The sequence below is a fragment of the Brettanomyces nanus genome, chromosome 4, assembly GCF_011074865.1.
Source record: "Brettanomyces nanus chromosome 4, complete sequence".
In the NCBI taxonomy this organism is placed as follows: domain Eukaryota; kingdom Fungi; phylum Ascomycota; class Pichiomycetes; order Pichiales; family Pichiaceae; genus Brettanomyces; species Brettanomyces nanus.
In genome coordinates this window covers 1,112,224-1,133,410 of record NC_052377.1, presented here as the reverse complement: position 1 = coordinate 1,133,410, position 21,187 = coordinate 1,112,224, and the positions used below count along the sequence as shown (strand labels likewise).

At 41.6% G+C, this 21,187-nt stretch overlaps 12 protein-coding genes across 12 annotated transcripts; 7 read left to right on the top strand and 5 right to left on the bottom strand.

Annotated features, from left to right (window-relative positions):
* Window positions 1-115: 115 nt before the first annotated feature.
* FOA43_003763 (uncharacterized protein) lies at window positions 116-2,626 on the top strand (the record flags this gene model as incomplete). Its single annotated transcript, XM_038924012.1, has 1 exon — window positions 116-2,626. The coding sequence occupies one exon, from the start codon at window positions 116-118 to the stop codon at window positions 2,624-2,626; it is 2,511 nt and encodes an 836-aa protein (XP_038779940.1).
* An 88-nt stretch (window positions 2,627-2,714) lies between these two features.
* On the bottom strand, window positions 2,715-4,520 carry FOA43_003762 (uncharacterized protein; the record flags this gene model as incomplete). The annotated part of the gene is made up of 1 exon (XM_038924011.1): window positions 2,715-4,520. One exon carries the CDS (start codon window positions 4,518-4,520, stop codon window positions 2,715-2,717), a length of 1,806 nt encoding a protein of 601 aa, XP_038779939.1.
* A 681-nt stretch (window positions 4,521-5,201) lies between these two features.
* Window positions 5,202-7,328, top strand: FOA43_003761 (uncharacterized protein; the record flags this gene model as incomplete). The annotated part of the gene is made up of 1 exon (XM_038924010.1): window positions 5,202-7,328. One exon carries the CDS (start codon window positions 5,202-5,204, stop codon window positions 7,326-7,328), a length of 2,127 nt encoding a protein of 708 aa, XP_038779938.1.
* A 96-nt stretch (window positions 7,329-7,424) lies between these two features.
* Window positions 7,425-8,339, top strand: FOA43_003760 (uncharacterized protein; the record flags this gene model as incomplete). Its single annotated transcript, XM_038924009.1, has 1 exon — window positions 7,425-8,339. The coding sequence occupies one exon, from the start codon at window positions 7,425-7,427 to the stop codon at window positions 8,337-8,339; it is 915 nt and encodes a 304-aa protein (XP_038779937.1).
* A 17-nt stretch (window positions 8,340-8,356) lies between these two features.
* Window positions 8,357-10,090, bottom strand: FOA43_003759 (uncharacterized protein; the record flags this gene model as incomplete). Its single annotated transcript, XM_038924008.1, has 1 exon — window positions 8,357-10,090. The coding sequence occupies one exon, from the start codon at window positions 10,088-10,090 to the stop codon at window positions 8,357-8,359; it is 1,734 nt and encodes a 577-aa protein (XP_038779936.1).
* A 175-nt stretch (window positions 10,091-10,265) lies between these two features.
* On the bottom strand, window positions 10,266-12,074 carry FOA43_003758 (uncharacterized protein; the record flags this gene model as incomplete). Its single annotated transcript, XM_038924007.1, has 1 exon — window positions 10,266-12,074. One exon carries the CDS (start codon window positions 12,072-12,074, stop codon window positions 10,266-10,268), a length of 1,809 nt encoding a protein of 602 aa, XP_038779935.1.
* A 364-nt stretch (window positions 12,075-12,438) lies between these two features.
* FOA43_003757 (uncharacterized protein) lies at window positions 12,439-13,134 on the top strand (the record flags this gene model as incomplete). The annotated part of the gene is made up of 1 exon (XM_038924006.1): window positions 12,439-13,134. One exon carries the CDS (start codon window positions 12,439-12,441, stop codon window positions 13,132-13,134), a length of 696 nt encoding a protein of 231 aa, XP_038779934.1.
* A 729-nt stretch (window positions 13,135-13,863) lies between these two features.
* FOA43_003756 (uncharacterized protein) lies at window positions 13,864-15,147 on the top strand (the record flags this gene model as incomplete). The annotated part of the gene is made up of 1 exon (XM_038924005.1): window positions 13,864-15,147. The coding sequence occupies one exon, from the start codon at window positions 13,864-13,866 to the stop codon at window positions 15,145-15,147; it is 1,284 nt and encodes a 427-aa protein (XP_038779933.1).
* A 567-nt stretch (window positions 15,148-15,714) lies between these two features.
* On the top strand, window positions 15,715-16,929 carry FOA43_003755 (uncharacterized protein; the record flags this gene model as incomplete). Its single annotated transcript, XM_038924004.1, has 1 exon — window positions 15,715-16,929. One exon carries the CDS (start codon window positions 15,715-15,717, stop codon window positions 16,927-16,929), a length of 1,215 nt encoding a protein of 404 aa, XP_038779932.1.
* Window positions 16,930-16,940: 11 nt separating this feature from the next.
* On the bottom strand, window positions 16,941-17,606 carry FOA43_003754 (uncharacterized protein; the record flags this gene model as incomplete). The annotated part of the gene is made up of 1 exon (XM_038924003.1): window positions 16,941-17,606. The coding sequence occupies one exon, from the start codon at window positions 17,604-17,606 to the stop codon at window positions 16,941-16,943; it is 666 nt and encodes a 221-aa protein (XP_038779931.1).
* A 114-nt stretch (window positions 17,607-17,720) lies between these two features.
* On the bottom strand, window positions 17,721-19,642 carry FOA43_003753 (uncharacterized protein; the record flags this gene model as incomplete). The annotated part of the gene is made up of 2 exons (XM_038924002.1): window positions 17,721-19,587; window positions 19,638-19,642. The coding sequence occupies 2 exons, from the start codon at window positions 19,640-19,642 to the stop codon at window positions 17,721-17,723; spliced, it is 1,872 nt and encodes a 623-aa protein (XP_038779930.1).
* Window positions 19,643-20,229: 587 nt separating this feature from the next.
* FOA43_003752 (uncharacterized protein) lies at window positions 20,230-20,904 on the top strand (the record flags this gene model as incomplete). The annotated part of the gene is made up of 1 exon (XM_038924001.1): window positions 20,230-20,904. The coding sequence occupies one exon, from the start codon at window positions 20,230-20,232 to the stop codon at window positions 20,902-20,904; it is 675 nt and encodes a 224-aa protein (XP_038779929.1).
* Window positions 20,905-21,187: the final 283 nt, after the last annotated feature.

The following is a 21,187-nucleotide window of genomic DNA, read 5'->3' as shown; positions in this document are numbered from 1 at the left end:
AAGTCGCCATCCATACACCATTACAAGCCCATCTCTTCTTGGACTCCAAGTTTTATTTGACCCTTCTTAACCTGCTAAATACTTTCATTCATCAGCTATCTGGTTCCTTTCCTTGATGTCTATCCTTCGATACATAGACGACGGAGATTTGCCTTATGAGCAGAAACTACTTAAAGATCCCTACAATCAAGATTTGTGGCTTGATTACATCCACTTCAAAAGAAAAGGCAGTGTTCAGACTGTTCTAGCATTACTGAATCGAAGCGTTAGAAAACTAAGCAGCTCGTACAAAATATGGATGCTCTATATCAACTTTCGAATATCACTTCTTGATCAAGGTCATCAGAGTTTGGATGAAACCGATAAGGTCATCGCCATATTCGAGCGTGCATCTCTATATTTGAACAAGTTTCCGTTCTTCTGGGTGAAGTACCTTCAGTTTGTGATACTCCAGTATTCGTATATAAATGTTAGCTTTGCGAGACTTTGCTTTGATAGAGCGATTCAACAGTTACCTGTTGTACACCACGAGAAAATATGGAAGTTATTTCTCCAATTTGTGGATATCATTGGTGGTCCAACTTTATTCTTGGTGAATTTAAGATATTGTGAATTCAAGATGACTGTACAGGATTTTAATTTCGCCCCTTTTGCGGGCGAAGAAACTAACCAGATTGAGGATAAAACTCTAGAAGCCGCACTAGATACTATTATAGATACTGTATCCACGGCGAAAGAACTTGATTTGCTGAACCAAACCTTTAGTAAGATCGTCTGTGTGCCTTCGCTGTTAACAAAATTCACCAAATCTGAGATGGAATTATACTCAGATTATTTTGATGCCTTGATCTCGTTGGTCCCTGCATTTATGTCTGATAATAATGGAAACTTACAACGATTGGACTCCCAAGTATTAATCTTTCATGATAATATGAACTCGAAATTCCCGGATCAAATGGGTAAATGGATAGTCAAGCTTGCTCAGTATTGGAGAGAAAGAAAGAGCTATCTACAATTGATATCGACCTTTGAAAGAGGATTAGCTACATGCATGACATTGAAAGACTTTTCTATTATATATGAATCGTACACAGAATTTGAGGACTCAAGAATCGAGCTGATTTCAAGGGAGTTAGATCAGATTGAAGGAACCTCAGCTAATCAGGAGGACGAGTTGAATCTCAAACTAAATGGTTGTCTTCAACGGTACGAGCGTTTGCTTTCCAAAAGGCCATTTCTTATCAATGACGTCAAGATGAGGCGAAATCCGAATGATGTTAAATCTTGGGCCGATAGAGTTCTTATATACGATCCTGAAGGGGACCAGACCGCGATATCGTTGTGCTACGAAAAGGCATTAATGACCATAGAACCAGCAAAGGTGAAGGAACCAGATCTACTAGCTCAATTGTGGATCGATTACATCGATCATGAAGACAAAAATAACACTGGATTCAAGTATAGGAGCTTGTTTAGCACCGCTACAAAGGTTCCATTTAAATTCGTTGGTGATCTTGAAAAGGTTTGGAGTGCTTGGGTGGACAAGGAAGTAGAACATGGTGACATGAAGCATGCACTAGCTATCATCAAGCAAGCAGTGACGTTACCGAAAAAGATCGCTATGAAATACACTGAAAATGAGATCAGATACAACGATGAGAAATTAAGTACTCAAGTGAGGGCCCACAAATCAATCAAACTTTGGTCTTTATACCTCGACATTGTTCAGAAGGACGGCGCCATAATCGATGTACTGAAGGTTTATGACGAGATATTACGCTTAAAACTAGCATCACCCTCAACGATCTTGAACTACTGTAGCTTCTTGGAAGAACACAAGTATTTTGAAAGGTGCTTCAAAATATACGAGAGGGGAGTTTCACTATTCAAGTATCCAACGGTGACAGAGATATGGAACAGTTATCTTACCAAGATTGTACAGTATCAGCAGCAGTTGGGAATCAAGTCGGAGAGAATTCGTGATTTGTTTGAACAAGCATTACAAAACTGTCCCCCTGAGTATAAGAAAGCCTTGTACATTATGTATGCGGAATTCGAGGAGACTTCCGGCTTGAAACTACAGTCCCTCAGGATTCTCTCTGAGGCGATCATAAAGATAAATAACAATCTGGACAAGCTTGAGCTATACAAGTTGTTGATTGCAAAAACGACCACATTGAAAGGACCCGATAGTACTAGTTCTGTATATCAGATGGCACTAGAAAATCTTCCAGTGAATATACCCGGGTTTATAGAGGATATAGTCTGTGGATTTGTGAATATCGAGGCTCAACAAGAGAGATTCAAGAGATGCCGGCAGATTTTACACTATTCTTCCGAGTTGGTGATGAAGTACAGCAAACGGCAGGCCGATAGAGATCAGATTTGGGATGTTTTCAAGAAGTTTGAGTTGGAGTATGGTAATGAGTTGAACTATAAGGCCATGCTCAGATTCAAGCGACATTTGGAGAGCAGTTCCCTACCAATAATCAAAGACAATATTGATGGCGGATTGACAGATGGAATCGACTTTATTCATTCATCCGAGCAGAGGGAGCAAAAGGCCTCAGAAGACGAACCAAGGAATGCGGACCAGATCGAACTAGATCTAGACGATCTCGCATAATCGGGTTTCTACCGAAAGTTAAGCGGACACATACAATAATAAATAATAGATAATACACAGTAATAAACGATAATAATATGAGACCAAATCAAACACGAGTAGCCTTTTGTGCTCTAGGCGACAATAAACTACCAGGGACAGACGTGGAGGTGAATGGGAAAGTACGAGCAGGGCGCTTATGCATATCAGGGCCCATTACACCAATACTTTCTACCCAGGCCTTTGTACTCATTTGCTTCAACCTACTCAAAGCTCTGGTAAATGCAAATCTTTCTTCATCTAATTTGGCAAATAAGTTTGCCTTATCAGCGATGCCTTTGTCGAATCCGTGCGTTTTAACCAAAGGGTCGTCATCTGATGAACTCAATGAGGTATGTAAACCCCCTTTTGCTGCAAGTCTTGCAGCCCGCTTAGCTATACCTACGTTGGATAAAGTGTAAGCATCCTCACCGATGTCTTCAGGCTCCACAAAAATATCATCGAATGGAGCAGCAGCCGTGACAGCGATTCTCGAATGACTATCATAAACAGCGTCTAGAAACGTGATAAGACGCTTAACCTCATCCCTTGAATCTATGCTGAGATATGGAATATCAGTCACAATGATAGATTCGAATTGGGAGGCAAGAGCAAGATAATCACCAGCGGCGTAAGGCCTGCCACAAAGCTCCTTAAATGAGAATCGAGCCACGTAAGGTGGAGAGCACTTTGGAACAACTAATTCACGACCCCAGATCCTAATGGGAACGCGATATTCCATCTTATGGCCCTGCGAAAAGAAGGAATACCAAGAATCGCTGTGGAACTTACGTTGCTTTAGACTCTCTTTGGAATTATAGGCGACATCGCATCTTGGAGAGAAATAAACGGAGCAAACAGGGCTTGGGATTTTTCTGTAATCTGTAGGTGATTTCATATGAATCACGCGGGTCTTATACTTAATGCGCTCTATACATGGAACAAAGGATTCTCTTTGAATACCATTGATGTACAATTCACCAGGTGCACGGTTGGAAGTAGTGAATAGAACCAAGCCGTGATCCTCACGAAGGGCCAAGTCTATGAGACGTCGAAGAAGCATGGCATCTGCCACATCGGTAACTTGGAACTCATCGAAACACAAGACTGTGGCCTCTTTAGAGAGCTCCCAGGCAAGAATTGGCATCACATCAACTTCTTGATGGACACCGCCGTAGGCTAATTTGAGCTCATGGGACCGTTTGTGCAATTTCTGCATGAACTGATGAAAATGTAATCTTTTTTTGGATAGGTGTGGCGGAATAGTGCTGTAGAAAAGATCCATCAACATGGTCTTACCGCAGCCAACGTCGCCGTACAAATAAATACCATGTGGAATACGCGATGCTTCGGATGAGTCGGGCTGATACCCCGTACTTGCGCGACGAGATCTGAACCAGGAAGCAAAATAATTTATAAAGGTATTTCCGTTGTAAGCGCCATTTGGAGTCATGGAATTGGGCTTGGCCACCTCGGGAGGATGGTAATGCTGTAACTGATGAAAGAGACTTTGCATACTTGTCAATATCTGGCGCTGATATTCATCATCTTTGAGTTGATTGACATGCACACGCTCGTTGTATAATTCAAGGGGGGTCAGTGAATGGTTGTCCGTCTCGGAGCCGATATTCTTGCTAATCCTAACTCCTTCCTCGAAACCAGTATGAGAGACAGCACCAGAGTTCACAAACTCAGTAGCCTTTTTGGTATCTTCAGCCAGTGGAGAAGCCTCTGTGGCGAGAAAACGACTCTTTGAAACTCTCGGCACAAGTGGAGAGCGCCGACTACTGTAATACCTGCAGTACCTTGGTAGAGATTTTACGTAAGAAGAGGGTCCCCGAGACAGCAGTAGCGTCGAAGTGAATAGAGAACTCATAGATAAAAAGAGAAGCGTAAAGAGGTTGACAGAAAGTTTGCATTTGTGAATTAAGGACAGCAACTACGATGTTATTCTTTAGGACATATATAGTAGAAACTTTACTCGAAAAATAGATGACTCGAGGAAGCAAGAAAAAAGAAAAAAGGATGCTGATATCCGGGGCTGGATAATATTGTCGAATCCATTGTTCTTTCTTGAATCACCCGGGAATAATGCGGAGGTGAGCCAGAGTTTTTCAAGTCCGCGCCGGGGTAGAGGAAAAAATTTAGACTGATTACGTTGAAAAGGGCAAGCAGTTGGCATTTGAGAGACCAGAAGAGGCCGGCCCACCGGAAATATGGAAAAATGTCAAAAAAAGAGAACCGAAAATTATGCGCACCACCAATAGAGAAGACCCCTTCCGCGTTCATTGGCATAAAAGATTCTGGGGTAGTGACCACAGTTCCGCTGAGTCCTTGATCTGTACTGAGCCACACTGTGCTGAAGCTTCTTCATATCATAAGCCACAGATGATCAAAGCTACGCAATCTTTTTGAGGCTGTGCATCCAGAATTTTTTTATTTTTATTTTTTTTTACCGAAAAATTTTCAGATTTCACTATTCTTGGAAAGACTAAAAGGGACTTGGATAAGGATAACTACCTATCAAAACTTGGTTTCTGACATTCAGTACTTCAATATGGAAATTCATCGCTGTAGATTCATTGATTTTACTCCAGAGTCAGTGACCTCGCTTGCGTTTACGCATGCATCCAACGCTGAAGAGCCTACTCCCAAGAACCTTTCTTTGGCTGTTGGAAGAGCAGACGGCTCGATTGAGATTTGGAATCCACGACACTCAAATTCTAGATGGCTTTTAGAAAACACAGTTACTGGTGGCAGTGGCCGTTCTGTGGAATGTCTTTTATGGTCTGTTACCAACGTTTTTCACGAGCCTCGGCTTTTTTCTACAGGAGGATCTACCTTCCTCACTGAATGGGACCTTAAAAGAGGTATTCCATTGATCAACCATGATTGTAATGCTGGAGTCATTTGGTCCTGTGCCATAAACAAATCACAAAATAAGATTGCAGTTGGTTGCGAAGATGGTTCTGTTTCTGTTGTTGATATCTCAGGGGGACCGGGATCTATTGAACACGAGGCTATATTACAGAGACAACAAAATAGAGTGCTTAGTCTTTGTTGGATTGGTGATGATATGATTATAGGAGGCTGTGCAGATGGAAGAATAAGGTGTTGGTCATATAAAGGAGATGATAAGGGACGTCTAGTGCAGACTCTAAGAGTTGATAAGTCTAAGACCGAGAGTACATTGGTTTGGTCTGTTCTTGCATTGCCTTCGACTGGACAGTTTGTATCTGGTGACTCGACAGGTAGCATTAAAATTTGGGATCTAAAGCATTTGGCTTTGCAACAGTCGTTCGCCGTTCATGAGGCCGATGTGCTTTGCTTATCGGCAGATGCTAGTGGTTCACATTTCTTCAGTGCAGGTGTCGATAGAAAGATTTTCGACTTTTCATTGACCAAGGCAGGTAAATCCATATCAAAGTGGGTTAATGCTACCAACAGACTGCTACATGGAAATGATATTAGAGCCATGGCTTCGTTTCAATCTAAGACGCATGATTGGCTTGCTAGTGGAGGTGTGGAAAGACTAGTCGTAGTGATATCGATGGAAGGTTTTTCCAGTAATATTCCCCTGAAGTTCCCTATCAATCAGCTTACTTCCAATGTGTTAGTGAACCGGTGTAAGAGATTTATTATTATGTGGCAGCGCCAGGAGGTGAAGATATGGAAATTGAAAGAGGATAAGACAAAGAAGCTCGTTGCCAAATTGGTTCTTTCCGATCCGGAAAGCATAACATCGGTTGATATCTCGCAGAATGGCAGGTATTTAGTGGTTGCCAGAGTATCTACTGTGAGATTATTTGAGTTGATCGAACTAGAGAAAAAGGTCCAAGTGGTCAAGGTGGGCTCATCTCTACTTTCTCAACTGGGTGCCAAGCTGATCCGATTCGTTGAATCTAAGAAACTCTTACTATTATGCAGTATTGACAATGAGATCACCAGCGTTCAGTTTAATTCGGAGGACGACGAAGATAATGAAGAGGATATATCTGAATTCGATGATAGCCAAAAGCCGGAGGAATACGATATACCATCCCCCGTTTCTTCAGATTACAGAACCAATTTCACACAGTTCGTGATAAGCAAAAGAGGCAAATATGCTGCTCTTTCAAATTATGACGGGTCCATATACATCATGAACTTGAATACGAAAGTGAGCAGTAGACTTGTTAAGATGAATGACTCTCCTACGGCACTTAACTTCACTGCAATTGACACTTTACTCGTAGCTACATTGGCCCACAAGATATACGAATTCAACGTCAACAAAGCTGGAACTGCCGATTTGTATACAAAGTGGTCGAAGAAGAATTCGGAATTAATTCCAAATCAGTTCACCAAGTTGCTTGGCCAGCCGTTTGGAATATTCGAAAACTCTGGCAAATTCTGGGTTTACGGAACCAATTGGATATGCTTTTTTGACTCCGAGAAAAACTTCAGTGGTGTCATCAAGCAGGGAAAGAAAAGAGCTGCAAATGGTATCGTCACGAATAACTCATCACCTAATGTAGAAGATAACAAGGACTCAACTGATAGAAAAAAATTCTGGCAGACTAACGACTACAAATCATTACTACTTGTGGACTCTCTTTCTGAATATGAGCTTGTTGTTGTGGAGAGACCAGTCGAAGAGATGTCTTCTGTTCCTGCATTCGGGGTGTCTCGCATTTCTCTATAGCGTGTATAATTAGATAATAGAATATGGTATAGATTGATAAAGCAAAAATTCGCGAGGCCTATTTTACCTCTCTATGCTATCACTGCTCTATTGATTATGCCGTGCAAAGACCTCAAAAGGCTTCGAATAGTACTTTTGGACTTCAACAAGTCGCTCTGTGATGCCTGGTCCAAATACCTTGGTGAATTCGAACGGTCACCCTACTCCACTGATAACCTTACCTGGTTCGATCAGCCTGTGGAGATTTCCGTGCACAATGGATCGTTTGCAAGTCTATCAGAGAAGTTGTCAATGACTCCAAAGCTCCCCTACACGGGAAAGCCAGACTATCATAAAAATATCACAGTCAATTATACCACTACAACAATCCTTTCCCCCGGCAACTCTGTTGGATATATGGGTGGTGGCTTCGACAAAGCTCTAGCGAACTTATTCAGTCACGGTGATTTCACTTGGAAGCACTCGGAACATCATGTGCAAGAGCAGTTGTTGAATTTATATAAAGGATATTTGACGCCGACTAACGCCAACTTAATTGAGTTTCACACTGATAGTTTCTATAGAGACTCCAAAGCTTGGAACTTACTTAGTGCAAATTCGATTCTTCACATGCCCACCATGCGAGTGCCAAGGCCTTTGATCAGTGACTCCAACTTGCAATTGTATAGATTTGTGTTTGACTGTACCTGGGAATTGTTGAGTACCGTGAATAAAGCCAACATAGAGACTCTTAAATGGAAGGATGATAGACACGCGTTTATTGATACCGTGATACTTACAGGAATAGGTACAGGATACGGAGGAGTCCCCATGGAGATTGTGGGAAAGGCTATGATTGCCGCCATTGTCATTTTCACCAATCATTCCCTACTTCGAATCCAGAAAAGCATCTACTGCTTGAAGTTTTTAAAAGAAGATTACCAAAAATTGATCAAAGCTGATCAAATGAATGTGAGGGTTAATACCAACCCATTCGATCCATGTACAGATTCACTAGATGTTCTTTTCTAAATATATAACCACTGATATTAGACAATGGTCCAATGCCTACCGATGTGTGGATTGTATAACCTCATTAGTAAGCTTAATATCAAGGCCAACGACCCCATGATGAAAACCAGCACGAGGGAATCTCCTAGTGATTCTCTGTAAAATTTGAGCACTTTATGTACATAAATCTGAGGCAGTCCGTTTCTGATGTAGAAACTATCTTTTAGAAGCTTATGGTAAATGGAGAACCCATGTTCTCTTCCTTTGGTAACAAAGTAATGGTATAACTCCTTACGAAGCATGAGGTTGTACACTCCTAAGGATATTCCCACGCCCCCAACAGAGCCCATCGAACGAAACATGTAGTTCATTCCCGTAACGGTGGCCTGATGACGCATGCCAACTTCTCCCACTACTAGGACCAAGAGGGAAACCAAAAAGGAGCCATAGCCTAAACTGGTCAGAGTATATCCCAATGCGATGATAGCCATCTTTAGGTAATTGATATCAGCCCTGTCAATAGTTGGTTTCACCGCTCTAACAAAGAACATGCATATGAAAGCACCTGCAAACGAGAGTAAGCAGCTACCTATGGAGATATTAACAGATTTTTTAACCACTATTTCTGGACGTACTTTCTCCTTCTCCTTAAGTATCCAACCGGCTATCAGAGAGCCAGCCGCAGAAGAAAAGACACCAAAAGCATTAAATACACCCAATTGGAATGAACTGAAGTCCTGAATAATCTGAACGTAAAGGGGGAGTACAAAGTTCAACGAGTACATGGCCATGGTTCCAAAGAACGCGATCAAAGCTGCAATTCTTAGTAGACCTTGAAATGCTCTGGGCGGAATGATACGCTCCTCCACAACGTAATTCTCAACCAAATAGAAAGAAATGGCGCTGAGAACAGCACAGAGAACAGCAGCCTCCACCTGGAAGGTGCTGCTAGCTGAAAAAAGAATTAAGATGGCCACGATAAACCCAGCTAGCGACAATGAACCAGGTAGATCAATCTTTTTGATGTTACTTAAACGGAACCGGTTTTTCATTAACAGTTCAGCGTCAAAGCGGAACTCATGAACGTTCTTGAACACCAAAACACTTGTGATAGATACAAGAGGCACCTGGAGGCCAAACATCCACCTCCAGCCAGCCTTTTCGTTTGCTGTAAGAAATATACTTCCAATGATGGGACCCAGAAATTGGCCGGTACCGTAAACCAAATTTGCATACCCTTGGAAAAAGCCTCTCTTACGAAGAGGAATGACGTCAGTGACGATGATAGAACTTAGAGCCGACATTCCACCACCTCCCACCCCAGCAATAGCCCTAGCAACTATAAAGTCGTTCACAGTACGCGATAGCGCACATAAAAGGCAACCAAGAATAAACCAAACCTGTGACACTAACAAGGTGGTACGCCGACCGTATACATCGCTTATCTTTCCAACAAGGGGCTGAAAAACGGCATTTGTTAGAAGGTAGCTGGTAGCTATCCAGGCAATTTTATCGGAGCCATTCATCGATGAGGCGATTACGTTAGCTGTGGTGGAAACAATGGTAGTATCCGCAGCAGATAGGAAAGAACTAGTCCAGAGGGATATGATAATATACCACACGTTATCTGGAATAATGACTTCTTCCTCCCGAGGGATTGTGGGAGTTTCAACAGAATCATGTGATTGGATAATAGTAGTTGTGCACTCGGAAGAGCCTCCTTTAAAGAGTAAAGGAGAAGATTCATTGAGGACACCCTTATCTTTAACCATTGGTTCACAAAGAGCAAAGAACAAGGAACGAAAAAACAAAAATAACTGATAGAGCAAATCAAAAAAGTTTATTTAGTAAGAGCGCCCATTGAAGTACATAATCAAGAAGAATAATGAGAAGAAAAACGTGGAGAGAAGACGAGATAAGGAACTAAGCAAGAATATCCGACCGTAGTTAAATTGTGGTAGTATCACCACCTCTGGCTCTGACCATTTGAAGGTAAGTATTTTTGGTAGCTTTACGCCAGGTTTTCCCCCAAATCAAGTAGGGGACGGCTAGCAGCATTACAGCAAAAGTGATGACTGCCAATGCTATATAGGTATTCTGAGTGCCCGAGCTATTTAACCAAGGAGAGCATGCAAAAGTAAATATGCATCCCATAATGTTATTGATCAAAGCAACTGCAACTAGCGTCTCGAGTATCAACTGATCGTAGGTATCAATGACGTAAAGCATTGAAAGATTGCAGGCCGAAGAAAACATGTAAGCAATAAAACCTAAACCGACATAGAAAACTCTCCAGTCCAACTCTTTGGCCACACCTATTCCAAACATAACAAGGCCGATACATCCTATTATACCAGAGAGAAAGGAGAAATAGAGCCTAAATTCTGACTCCACTATACCATTTTTTCGTCTTGCCATCCATAGTATGAAGTAATCTGTGAGAGATCCAGAATATAACGATCCAATAGTGGATCCGATAATGCAAGGAATATTCATAAGAGCCACTTTCTGAGAAGAATAATTGAAATTCCGAGAGCCAAGGTCGGTATCTTCGGTTGTAAGGTAAAACGTTAGAATAGAGTTTTGCAAACCCCATACGACACCTGCAAAAAGTACGGGAGGGAACCACAGGCACTTGAGATTGAATACCAAAAGTTTAAAGTACTGCTTTACGAATTGCAATACGTTGTGATAGTCACGGTTCTCAGGAAGGCTTATTGGGGAGAAACGTTTCCAGCGCCCCCATTTCTTGTCGAAAAATCCCAACGTGAGATCATCTTCGTTACTCAATATTCCATGCTGAGCAAGAGAGAAGTTGAAGACAGCATCTGTGGTATGGTGCTTGAAACGGGAGTAATCAAACAAGTCTTCTTCGAATAACAAGATCACCACCAACAATCCAACAACAGATGCAATGACATTTGTCCAACCAACCCAACGAAAGCTGGATCTTTCGGCTACATAGTTTGCCACCAATGGACCCAAGTAAGTTCCCAAGCAATAGGAAAGAACATAGATCGTAATGACTGAACCTAGTTGATGGCGGAATAAGATGCTGCTTAAGCAAAGTTGCACCTGTGCTTCCGTCGAGCCCTCAGAGAATCCTATAAGTACCTGTGATCCAAAGGAGTCACCACTGTGAGCCATAGAAGCATACCATACTGAGCCAGCAATGGATAGGAGCATACCCAAAATAAAAGAGATTTTTCGGCCAACTAACGTAGCCAATGGTGCGTAAAGCCAAGTCGATATGGCTATAGAAATGAATAGAACCCCGGCCGAGTTGTTGAGAGTGTCATAAGATATATTGGTAAGATTGTTGATAGAATCCTGAGGAGTGGATGCGTTGTTAGTGATAGCAGCAGATAAAGCAGTTAAGGACATAAGAATAAGGAAATGAACTGTTTTGCGACGAAACGACCAGTTAAAAGGGTCATTAGGCGAGTTGGTAGGCTGAGGTAATAAAATAACACCGTAACGAGTCTTTAACTCAGGAATCAATTCGAGGGGAACCTTGGAATCGTAACGATAGTTATAGTCCAGTCCCAGATCATGCGGTTGTAGTGTCACTTTTTCGACTCCTGGTGCCATCTGTCCTGACTCTGAGGATAGAGACTTCGAGGATGAATTGTTAGTTGTGAAGGAGGATCTTCGGCGGTTTTGCTCCTTTTTCAGCTGTCGAATCACCGCCGAGGAGTATATCGAGAATGTACCAGGAACATACAACGGATGGTTTAAATCAGTATATTTTTCCATTCGATTGTGGTCAGTAAATTGGCATTACAAAAGAGAATGAAAAATGCGAAGATTCAAATCTCAACGATAAGACAGGTTGCTGGATAACCTGCGACTAAACTGGCGCACATACACAAAACGGCCAAGCCGCGGGGGAACTAATGGGCCACCGAGGGTCACTAGGTGCGGCAAGTTTCCCCCCCCCCCCCACTTTAGCGATAAAGATAAAGTATTTCTCATTGAACTGTCTTCGGCGCGGCATGCTCACATGCAAATCTACGAGTGTGGGGTCAGAGTAGTAATCAGTCTATATTTATATCTAGAGGAATGGATAATCACATGTGCTCCTCGCTTTCCCTTTCTCTTTCCTGTCTGCTTATACACTATGGACTCAATCGACAAAAATTCATCTGAAGTTCTAGTGGGATCAGCATTGCGCGCAGCGAAGAATGCTCTGATATATGGATATAAGATCAGATTTGTCCATGCTATAGCGCTACAGTTATTATCCGTAAAGAAAAATCAAAACTACTGGAAACAATTTATCGAGAAAGTGGCTAAAAGCGTTCGGATGGGATTGAATCATGGTAAAGTGTTGGCTTTGTTTGCTCTTCTCTACAAACTCCTGTTTGGGACATTATTGACCCTTTCTAGAGAGACTGTTAAAGGCCGTAAAAGTGAAGAATATTGGACAAAAGTGAAAGGCTCTATTGGTTTTATCTCCGGCTTCATTTCCGGTCTTCTTATCTATGGAGGGGTATTAAACGAACATTTTGGGAAGGATGTTCTTAACGACAGGATTCTCACCCAGATTACGCTTTACACACTTTCCAGGACAATTTTGGCAATGGGTAAATATTTGGCAGTTAGAATAGCCGGTAGTGGAAAGGGTAGTAGGCAGGTTAAGAAAATTGAAGAGGTGAGTTGGAAGGTTGGAACTGCTGCGGTTTGGGGTACTGTGATGATGTTTTACTCGATCGATAGAAAATATTACTTACAAAGAGCCATGAGAATAAGTATGGACTTTCTTTATGGGGAGACACTATATAGCTGGATGGATGCCTTTAACTACGGCCATTAGTGTCTTAAAAAGAAGATATAATTGATATTCAGTGATGATTGCCGCTCTAAATTCAAATAGATCAAGCTGAAAAGTAATGCACAGGCAAGCCGCGGACCGGCTTCCTGATAAGGTAATTTAAAGTCAAGGAAAAACGGACTCCTTTAGTTAAACATTGTCTCAAATGTACGGTCCAAATCCTACAAGATAATATTAAACTACTGCAGTCCTTTATATTATTTAGTGAAATATCCCACATACCACCAAAATGACCATTGTTCCTTGCATCTCCACTAAAGGCTCACTTCCTTCAGAAGAAAAAATTGCATCCATCTTGGACCCAATTTTGGCACAAACCAACTGATGCATCTCAAGAAGAGATGTCCCGGAGTGTCTCCATTTTGTCTTTGAAGTTGATATTTATTTTTCAATTTTCTTTTTTTTCAAGGTCTCGGTTTTCCTTTTTCTGAGGCATCCTTTAATCGGCATACCGTTCAATCATTCTTGACCTTTGCATACTGAACAAATTAGATTACTCTCAAGGAGATCCATTTTTTTCTTTTTCACAAAGCAATTTTCCATTGCTTAAAATAAATAGATAAAAAGGTGTGAAAGAAAAACCGGAAAGATTTGAAATAATCATCAATCGATCACCTGCCGATGTCCTCTCTGAGACACTCTGCAAACCGGTACAATACTCCGAGAATGCCACAGCAAAAGAATCTCCTGAGATCCACAGGGGATCGACCCATGAGGTTTGCAATATTAGGTCCTCCAAGATCTTCTAAATCCTCTATTCTTTCCATTGTTAGTAATGATAAGTCCATAGAAAACTACTACCCCACGCTTCAGAACTCACCCACATTGATTCAATTTCAGCCCAAGAGCGCCATAGCACGAGCTTTAGTGGACGTTAATGTTACTTTGAGTGACTTAGAACAAGCTAATATCAGTGAAAACCCGGAATATCAACTCACTACACGAATTTTGGAATCCGTTGCAGATGCCTCGGGCTTGGTGTCAGCTGGCGATGACATGGCAAACAGGTCGACACATTCGATTCTAAAGAAGACTTTGAATTTCTACGATTTAGATTACACGCGACCAAACTATTTTAGTACTGAGATGATTTCCAACTTGAGTCCCGTGAGTTCTCCCATTGCGTCGTATAGCATCGATTCCGGAAGTGGTATGGCAAGGCCATATTTCTCCTCTGTAATGGATGGCGGCCACATGGATGGTTCGCCAACTTCGAGCTCGAGTACTTCATATATAGCTCCCGTCTGTACTCCCATATTGATGGAGGTCATAGACACTCCAGGCGTCCAGAGTAACGATTTAATACCCTTTCTAGAGAAGGGATTGGACTCCAGATTGGCGAGTGATGTACTTAGAAACTTGCTCAACGAGGCCAGTACCGGAAGTAGGTCTCGAGTGAAACCATTAATTACCGGTTCCGGTATGAGCGAACTGAATGCTGCCATGGATGGCTATCTTCTTTGTTATAGCTGCATTCCAGAGACTGCAGAGGAAGTATCTCCACCGTCGTACGACGATGCTACTTCGTCAAGGGTCAAGTCTACAAGTTCAAAGTTACCATCTAACGGTTGTGAACCAATAGAAATATTGAAAGCCCTTTATACAGCAATCATGGAGGCCTGGAAACAATACACAACGTTTCGCATGGGATGGCAGGAAGGAGAAGAGTTTGACGTTTATTCACTGAATTATTCATTCAAGCATCTCTGGAGGAAAAGAGCCACTTCGAAAGATCTATCTGATAAGGCGATTACTCAGAAGGCCAAGGAGATGATGCCACCTATTCTTATTGCCGTTACACATGTAGATCACGCGTTGGCATCTCCGGTACTTATAGAAGAAGGTAGAAAGTTGGCCGAGTTATGGGGCTGCGGATTCATTAAAGTCAGCTGCGAATACGAAAATTGGCGCAATGTTGAAGAAGCCTTTTCCTTTTTGGTTAGAGACAGACTAGAGGACCTTAAACTGAAGAAATCGCATCGCAAAGCTGCTTGACTACTATTTCCTTGTGACGTACTTGCTTCTTTCCTTACTGAGAATCTGTAGCCTTGGGCTTACAGACCGCGGAGATTATGCATCTGTACCTTTCCCTGGGGCAGGGACTATTAGCATCGCGGCTAGAGAATTTGCTACAAAAATCACCACTGTGTGGAATCTTCGATTGCACCGAAATTACATGGAATTACGTATTCTACTTGTGTATATACTAATTTACTATCGTCAATTACGCTAACTATTACGGCGAACCGAGGGCTAAAATAATAGAGAGGAAAAAAAGCCAAAAGTAGGAGGAAGAAAAAACAAGTGAACGAAAAAAATAATTTAGAGAGATAAGGACAGTTCTTTAGCAATACAACGTTCCTTCGGTTAAGTCCTGAAGGAAAGCCAACTCCTTTTCAGATTTTCCTGCATTCCTGCGATTTATTTAAAGGCCGAAGTTTTTGCTCAATACTAATATTTTCGGTGCCATTCGTATGCTTGTTTACTTGACTTGTTGGATGGAAAGACTTTTCGTTTTAATCCATCACCCCTCATAAAGGTGTATTCAGATAAAATTCATTGATGCCAATTTTTAGAAAATCTAGCAGAAGCTCTTCTTCTCTAGCTTCTTCTTCTACTGGTAATACGTGCTATGGTAGTGATGAAGCTGCTGATCGTGTTGGCAGTGATACTGATCGCCGAGTTTCCACATCACACAAAAGGTTCAAACCTCGCGTGGAGGTTATCGCTATAAAAGACTATAAGAAGGCTGCTAAAACTCTACAGATCGCTTTTAAAGATGATCTTTATGTTTGCTATCTTACTTCCGGTATTACCGATTCAAGACTGAAGGAGCAATTGGATCTTGCTCTCTTTGAAGCCACGGTTTATTCAACACTTTTGTCCGGAATGGTGGTTGCAGTCCGTGACGTAGAAGGAGAAAAAGTGGATGCAGATGCACCTTTTCTAGCGGTAGCCTGCTTTGATAAACCACGACCTAGGGAAGACCACTCGTCGAAGTCATTACTTGGTTCGCTTTGGTCCATGTATAAAGGAGGATACTTGAAGTTCATCTGGATGGCAAACAAAGAGACGAGACAAAGAGTGTTGGAGGAGCAATCTTCAATGCTTGAAGAGTTTCGATATGAGGCTTTAGGTGACGAATTTGCTTCTTCTTGGTACATGTCTGACATTGGCGCTATACCTAAAGGTAGGGGTAAAGGATTGGCGCGTGCTTTGGTTGATTACGTATGCCAGCACTTTATTGATACCTACAGACCACCGTCTCCAGATGGGGATGATCTTGACGAAGAGTTAAACAATTTGGAGACAGAGGCTGCTGCTGCTGTCGGTGGTGGTGGGGCAGGCTCAAATCTGTTCCAAGCCAGTGAAGACTCACAATTAAATTCAGAAATCGAAAGTTTCAAATTTGGATTCGACTTGGACTCGGACAATTTTACAGATTACTCGGGATATTCAAGCGCTTCCGACTCCGACTCTTCTTCAGCACACTCCTCTTGGTATTACAAGGAGGAGGAGGATATTTTAGCACAATATGACAATAGAAAGAATAAGGGATTACAGATAGGAGCACCACTCTATCTCGAAAGCTCTCATCCTAGAAACAAGAAGATATATCAGAAATTGGGATTCACCTACCTAAAAACTGTCGACATCGCTCAGGTCACCGATAAAAATGGCTATCTAAAGACTCTGACTATGGATTTGATGGTTCGTGGTGTTAAAGGCGCTCGTTGGGTTAAAAAGGCAGAACGTCAGTTAATAAATACAACATAATATAGTACTATCTATTCTTTTTTCGAAAGCTCCGGGAGGTTATCCACCGACGGGAATAATGTTCCCTCTTGTAAGCTCTTTTGGATTTTGCTCTGTTTCTGCTTCCTATAGTCGGAAAGAAGACGATTTCGGTAGAAGACAGTATCCAACTTAAACTTTTTGTATGCCTTATCAAATGATTCTAGCTTCTCTTTCATTTCTGCGATCTCTCCAGTTCGAAGGGATCGAATCTTCTTCATTATTTGATCAAGGGTTAAATTTTTGGCATCTTCTGGTGCTTTCACGTCGGACGGCTTGAGGTCGTCGTCGATGTTTTCTGCATCTTTCTCTTCTTTCTCCTTCTTCTTTCCCCATAAATATCCCTTGATCTTACTGAACTGGCTGTTCTTGGATTCCTGAAGGCTCTCCAAATGCTTCAACCGCCTCATAAGTATCGTCTCCTCTGCTTTTAAATCTATCAGTTCCGAATCCTTCACGCTTCCTTCGTCGTCTTGATATATTACTAAACAGAAGTTCTTGTCAGTCAAGTGCGAACTGCACACATAGAACCAATCCTTACCGTTCAGGGTGATAAGCACCGTAGGTGAGGGTTTGTAGCATATTATGCATGACTTAGAGTCTGCTTCTGCAACATGTCGAAGCCTGTAGCAATTTTTGAATGGAGGCACATCAGCCATTTCTTGACTGGTCAGGTAAGTGGCATCAACATTGGATTGGCTCGAGTTCGCGCGATAAGTGAGGATCTTTTTATAACGCTGTCTATAAATTTAGTCCATTATGTAGTATTTTACCTAGTTATTAATTTTCCCATTAGGTAGTCGAGTCATGGTATAATTTAAGGAATCCCTAAACTTACCGTATATCATGTCATCCAGTTTCGTATTCTCTTCTTCGTTCAATTCTGTAGGCCCCAGGAATGTCTGCTCCAGATACCCATCGAGAGCTGCCCGTCCCGTTCTATTTAGCCAATCAACTCTCTCATCAACTACAGAGTTGTTGCATATCTGTCCGATGTCCAGACCTTCGAAACATTTGAACTGCTGTTGGTCCTCACAAAGACTTTTGATAATTGTCTGCCAAATCATCAATTCCAAATCATACCCAATTTTCGGATAATCGTTACCAAAATTTCTAATGGGCTCATCTTCCATATTTGTGAAGAGGTCCTTTTCCACGTATTCAAACGGATTGATTTTCGGCGCATGAATATGATAAAACATCGGCACCGACTTGAAATTTCCGCTAGTAGCGAAACTTCCGTAAGTATAATCGTAACTATATACACGGCTATCCTTGTGCTGCCGCTGCTGCTGGTTTTTCAGGATAATTTGCTTCAAATTGTTGTAATCAACCACAGGATCCATTTGTACTATTGTAGAATCCACATACCAGTTACTGTCTTTGATGAATGAGCCATATAATTTATCTGGCTTCCTGTAAACCTGATAGTGTACCTTCTTCAAAAAATGGGCTGCCAAAACATAAGTTTCCTTATCACCTTCCCCAGCACCACCCTGAGAAAGGAGAGGATGATATCCGGCAGGTCCATCGTAATTATAATAGAGGGAAAGTAGTAAAGTGTTAAAATGAGCTTCTTTGTCGAAAAGAAATTGACCAGATTCGGTCGACCAGTCCATCAGCGTTCCACTTCTGTCATGATAATTGACTCTCTCCTCTACTGCGACCAAATCGTCCTTTGTATAATAGGCCTCTGGTGAGGTAAACATATCATTGAGTCTCCGTACCGGAAGAGAACCAACCTTTATTCCCAAAACAGAATATAATGACGGAGACGAGGTTCTTCGCCAGAAGTCTGGCCAAGTGATCATTTTATAGCGTTTGTAAAGATCAGATTCAAAGAGATAGTCAGGGTTCTTGACAGCGAAATTGTCGGAATCAAGATACATGACATTCCGAAACGATGAGCCAAGCAATGCAAATGACTTGAACTGATAACCCTTTAATTCGCCCATTTTCTTCAATAATTCAGGACCAAATATACTGTCAAAAGTAACACATTTAACATTATACTTCACGGGAAGCAACTCGTCGCATAGCCAACCTTCCCGATCTTCTTGTTTAGGAATAATTAACTCCAAGGGAAGCCTTGCTCCCGTCTTTCTCAACGCCTGAATCGCCAAAAACGCATACCAGGTGTACATACCACCACCAATCATCACATAGCCATTACTATGGTAAAGCTCAGTTGGTTTTACCAAAGGAAGACTTCCTGTAACTATTCTATGTTTCAGTTTTAGATCCTCTATTGATGCAGGGTCAAAATGCATCATTTCATAAAGCTGGCTCTGGGAAAGCACATCAAACGGCTTATCTAGAAAGAGTGTATCCCATATCACCGGCTTGCCGTCAGAGGTAGTTTCTCTTTCTGGGTGCGGAAATAAAAGCCTATTTTTGTTCAACAAATCCACAAATTGAGACATGAACTCTCTGAAGTCCACGTGTCGATCTGTATAAGTGAAATCAAGCGGACGTGGTTGAGTTAACATGTTTGCCGTCAACTGCTGTTCGAACTTAGCCCTGTGCTCACTATGAAATTTATTACTCTCATCTTCAAGCAAGTTAATAACTAGTTCAGGGGTCACGACCATTTTCGGATTATCATTGAAGTAGAGATTCTTGATCTCAGCATTCTCGTTACTTAGCATCCTCGAAATCGTATTCTTGGTGCTCATAAGCAGAACCCCAACGTCATTTTGAGAAGTGGTAAATTCGAACAAGATTGTACATATGAGCAGTGCAGCTACAGAAAGCGAAAGAGCAAAAATGACATGTTTGTAGCGGAAAGGTGGCATGCCAACAGACGAAATGCCATCAAAGGGAGGATGCAAACTATACTAAAATGAAAATAACAAGAGATCGAACTAATCACTAAGGAGGGAGAAGGAGGCTCAGCGACGCGTCGATCATACAAGATCTGAGCAATGACCCTCGGATTCGTGCGTACTAGCTTTTAACTCCGGTCCGAGTCAAGATGTGAGATATAATTAGCATTCAAAGTAGTTTGATGGTTTCCTCTTTCCTTTCATCCAATATTTGCTCAGGAGTGTCCTGAATCGACTTATTCAACCCCTTATGGAAGATTCAAACGAGTTTGAGGAGCTAGAAGCCCCTAGTTTGGGTCACAGGATACTTCAGGCACTACGCAAACTGCGTGATAGAGGTGTTCGTTTATTTGTATCCCAATCCCTCCCAGTTAGGGCTCTCATAGTAATAGTATCACTCGTCCTTTTGATCACTGAAATATGGATTTTGGCGAACTATTATCGATTTATTAGAGCGATGGCTGAATTCTCGTCTACCTGGAATGCTTGGGGCTGGAAGGGATGGATGGCATCGTTCATGATGGTTGTTCTTATTAGTTTTCCTCCTCTTACCGGGTTTAATATCTGTTCTATCTTTATTGGCATGGTTTATGGATTGAAAGGTTGGCCGCTCTTAGCCAGTGCTACTGTTGTTGGTTCTGCATGTGCCTTTGCTCCCTTTAAATACGTGCTAAGGAAAAGAGCTATTCAGCTAATGAATTACAGCGAGAACTTGAAGTTGTTTATGGATGTCTTTAATGACGAGGATTCCTCCTACTGGGAAAATCTACTTGTTTTGGTCCTACTTAGGATGTCCCCACTACCTTATTCGCTTTCTAACGGTGCGATTGCAGCCATTCCTGGAATATCAGTATCTAATTTTGCATTGGCGACTGCCATAACCACCCCTAAACTACTCCTTCAACTTTTAGTTGGCATTCAGCTCAAAGGGTTGAACGATAACAAAACTACGGGGCTTAGTAAGGTATTGAATTTCTTGGGGGTTATTCTAGCATCCGGTTCATTCACTGCTGTCACCTTCATAATCTTCTCCAAGATGAAGGCCCGTATACAAAAGAAAAATAGAATCCCTGATGATTCCTTGGATGCTTTAGTCTTTGAATCGGACTCTGCTGTACGGATGGAATTGTAAGATCATATATCAATTCAACTTCCAATTTACTACGTATTCAATTTTTACTCAATTCTAATATCTCTAATTTCATCCTTACACCCTTCACCCCTGCCTTCTTATTGCTTCGGATCTTCCGCAGGCTTTAGTAATTCTCAGCAATCGCAAAACAGTTCAAAAAAAAATTGAAAAAAAAAATTAAAAAAATCAATAAAATTAAATAAAATATAAAAAAAATATAAAAAAATATAAAATAATATAAAAAAATATAAAATAATATAAAAAAATTATTTGGCCCAGAGAG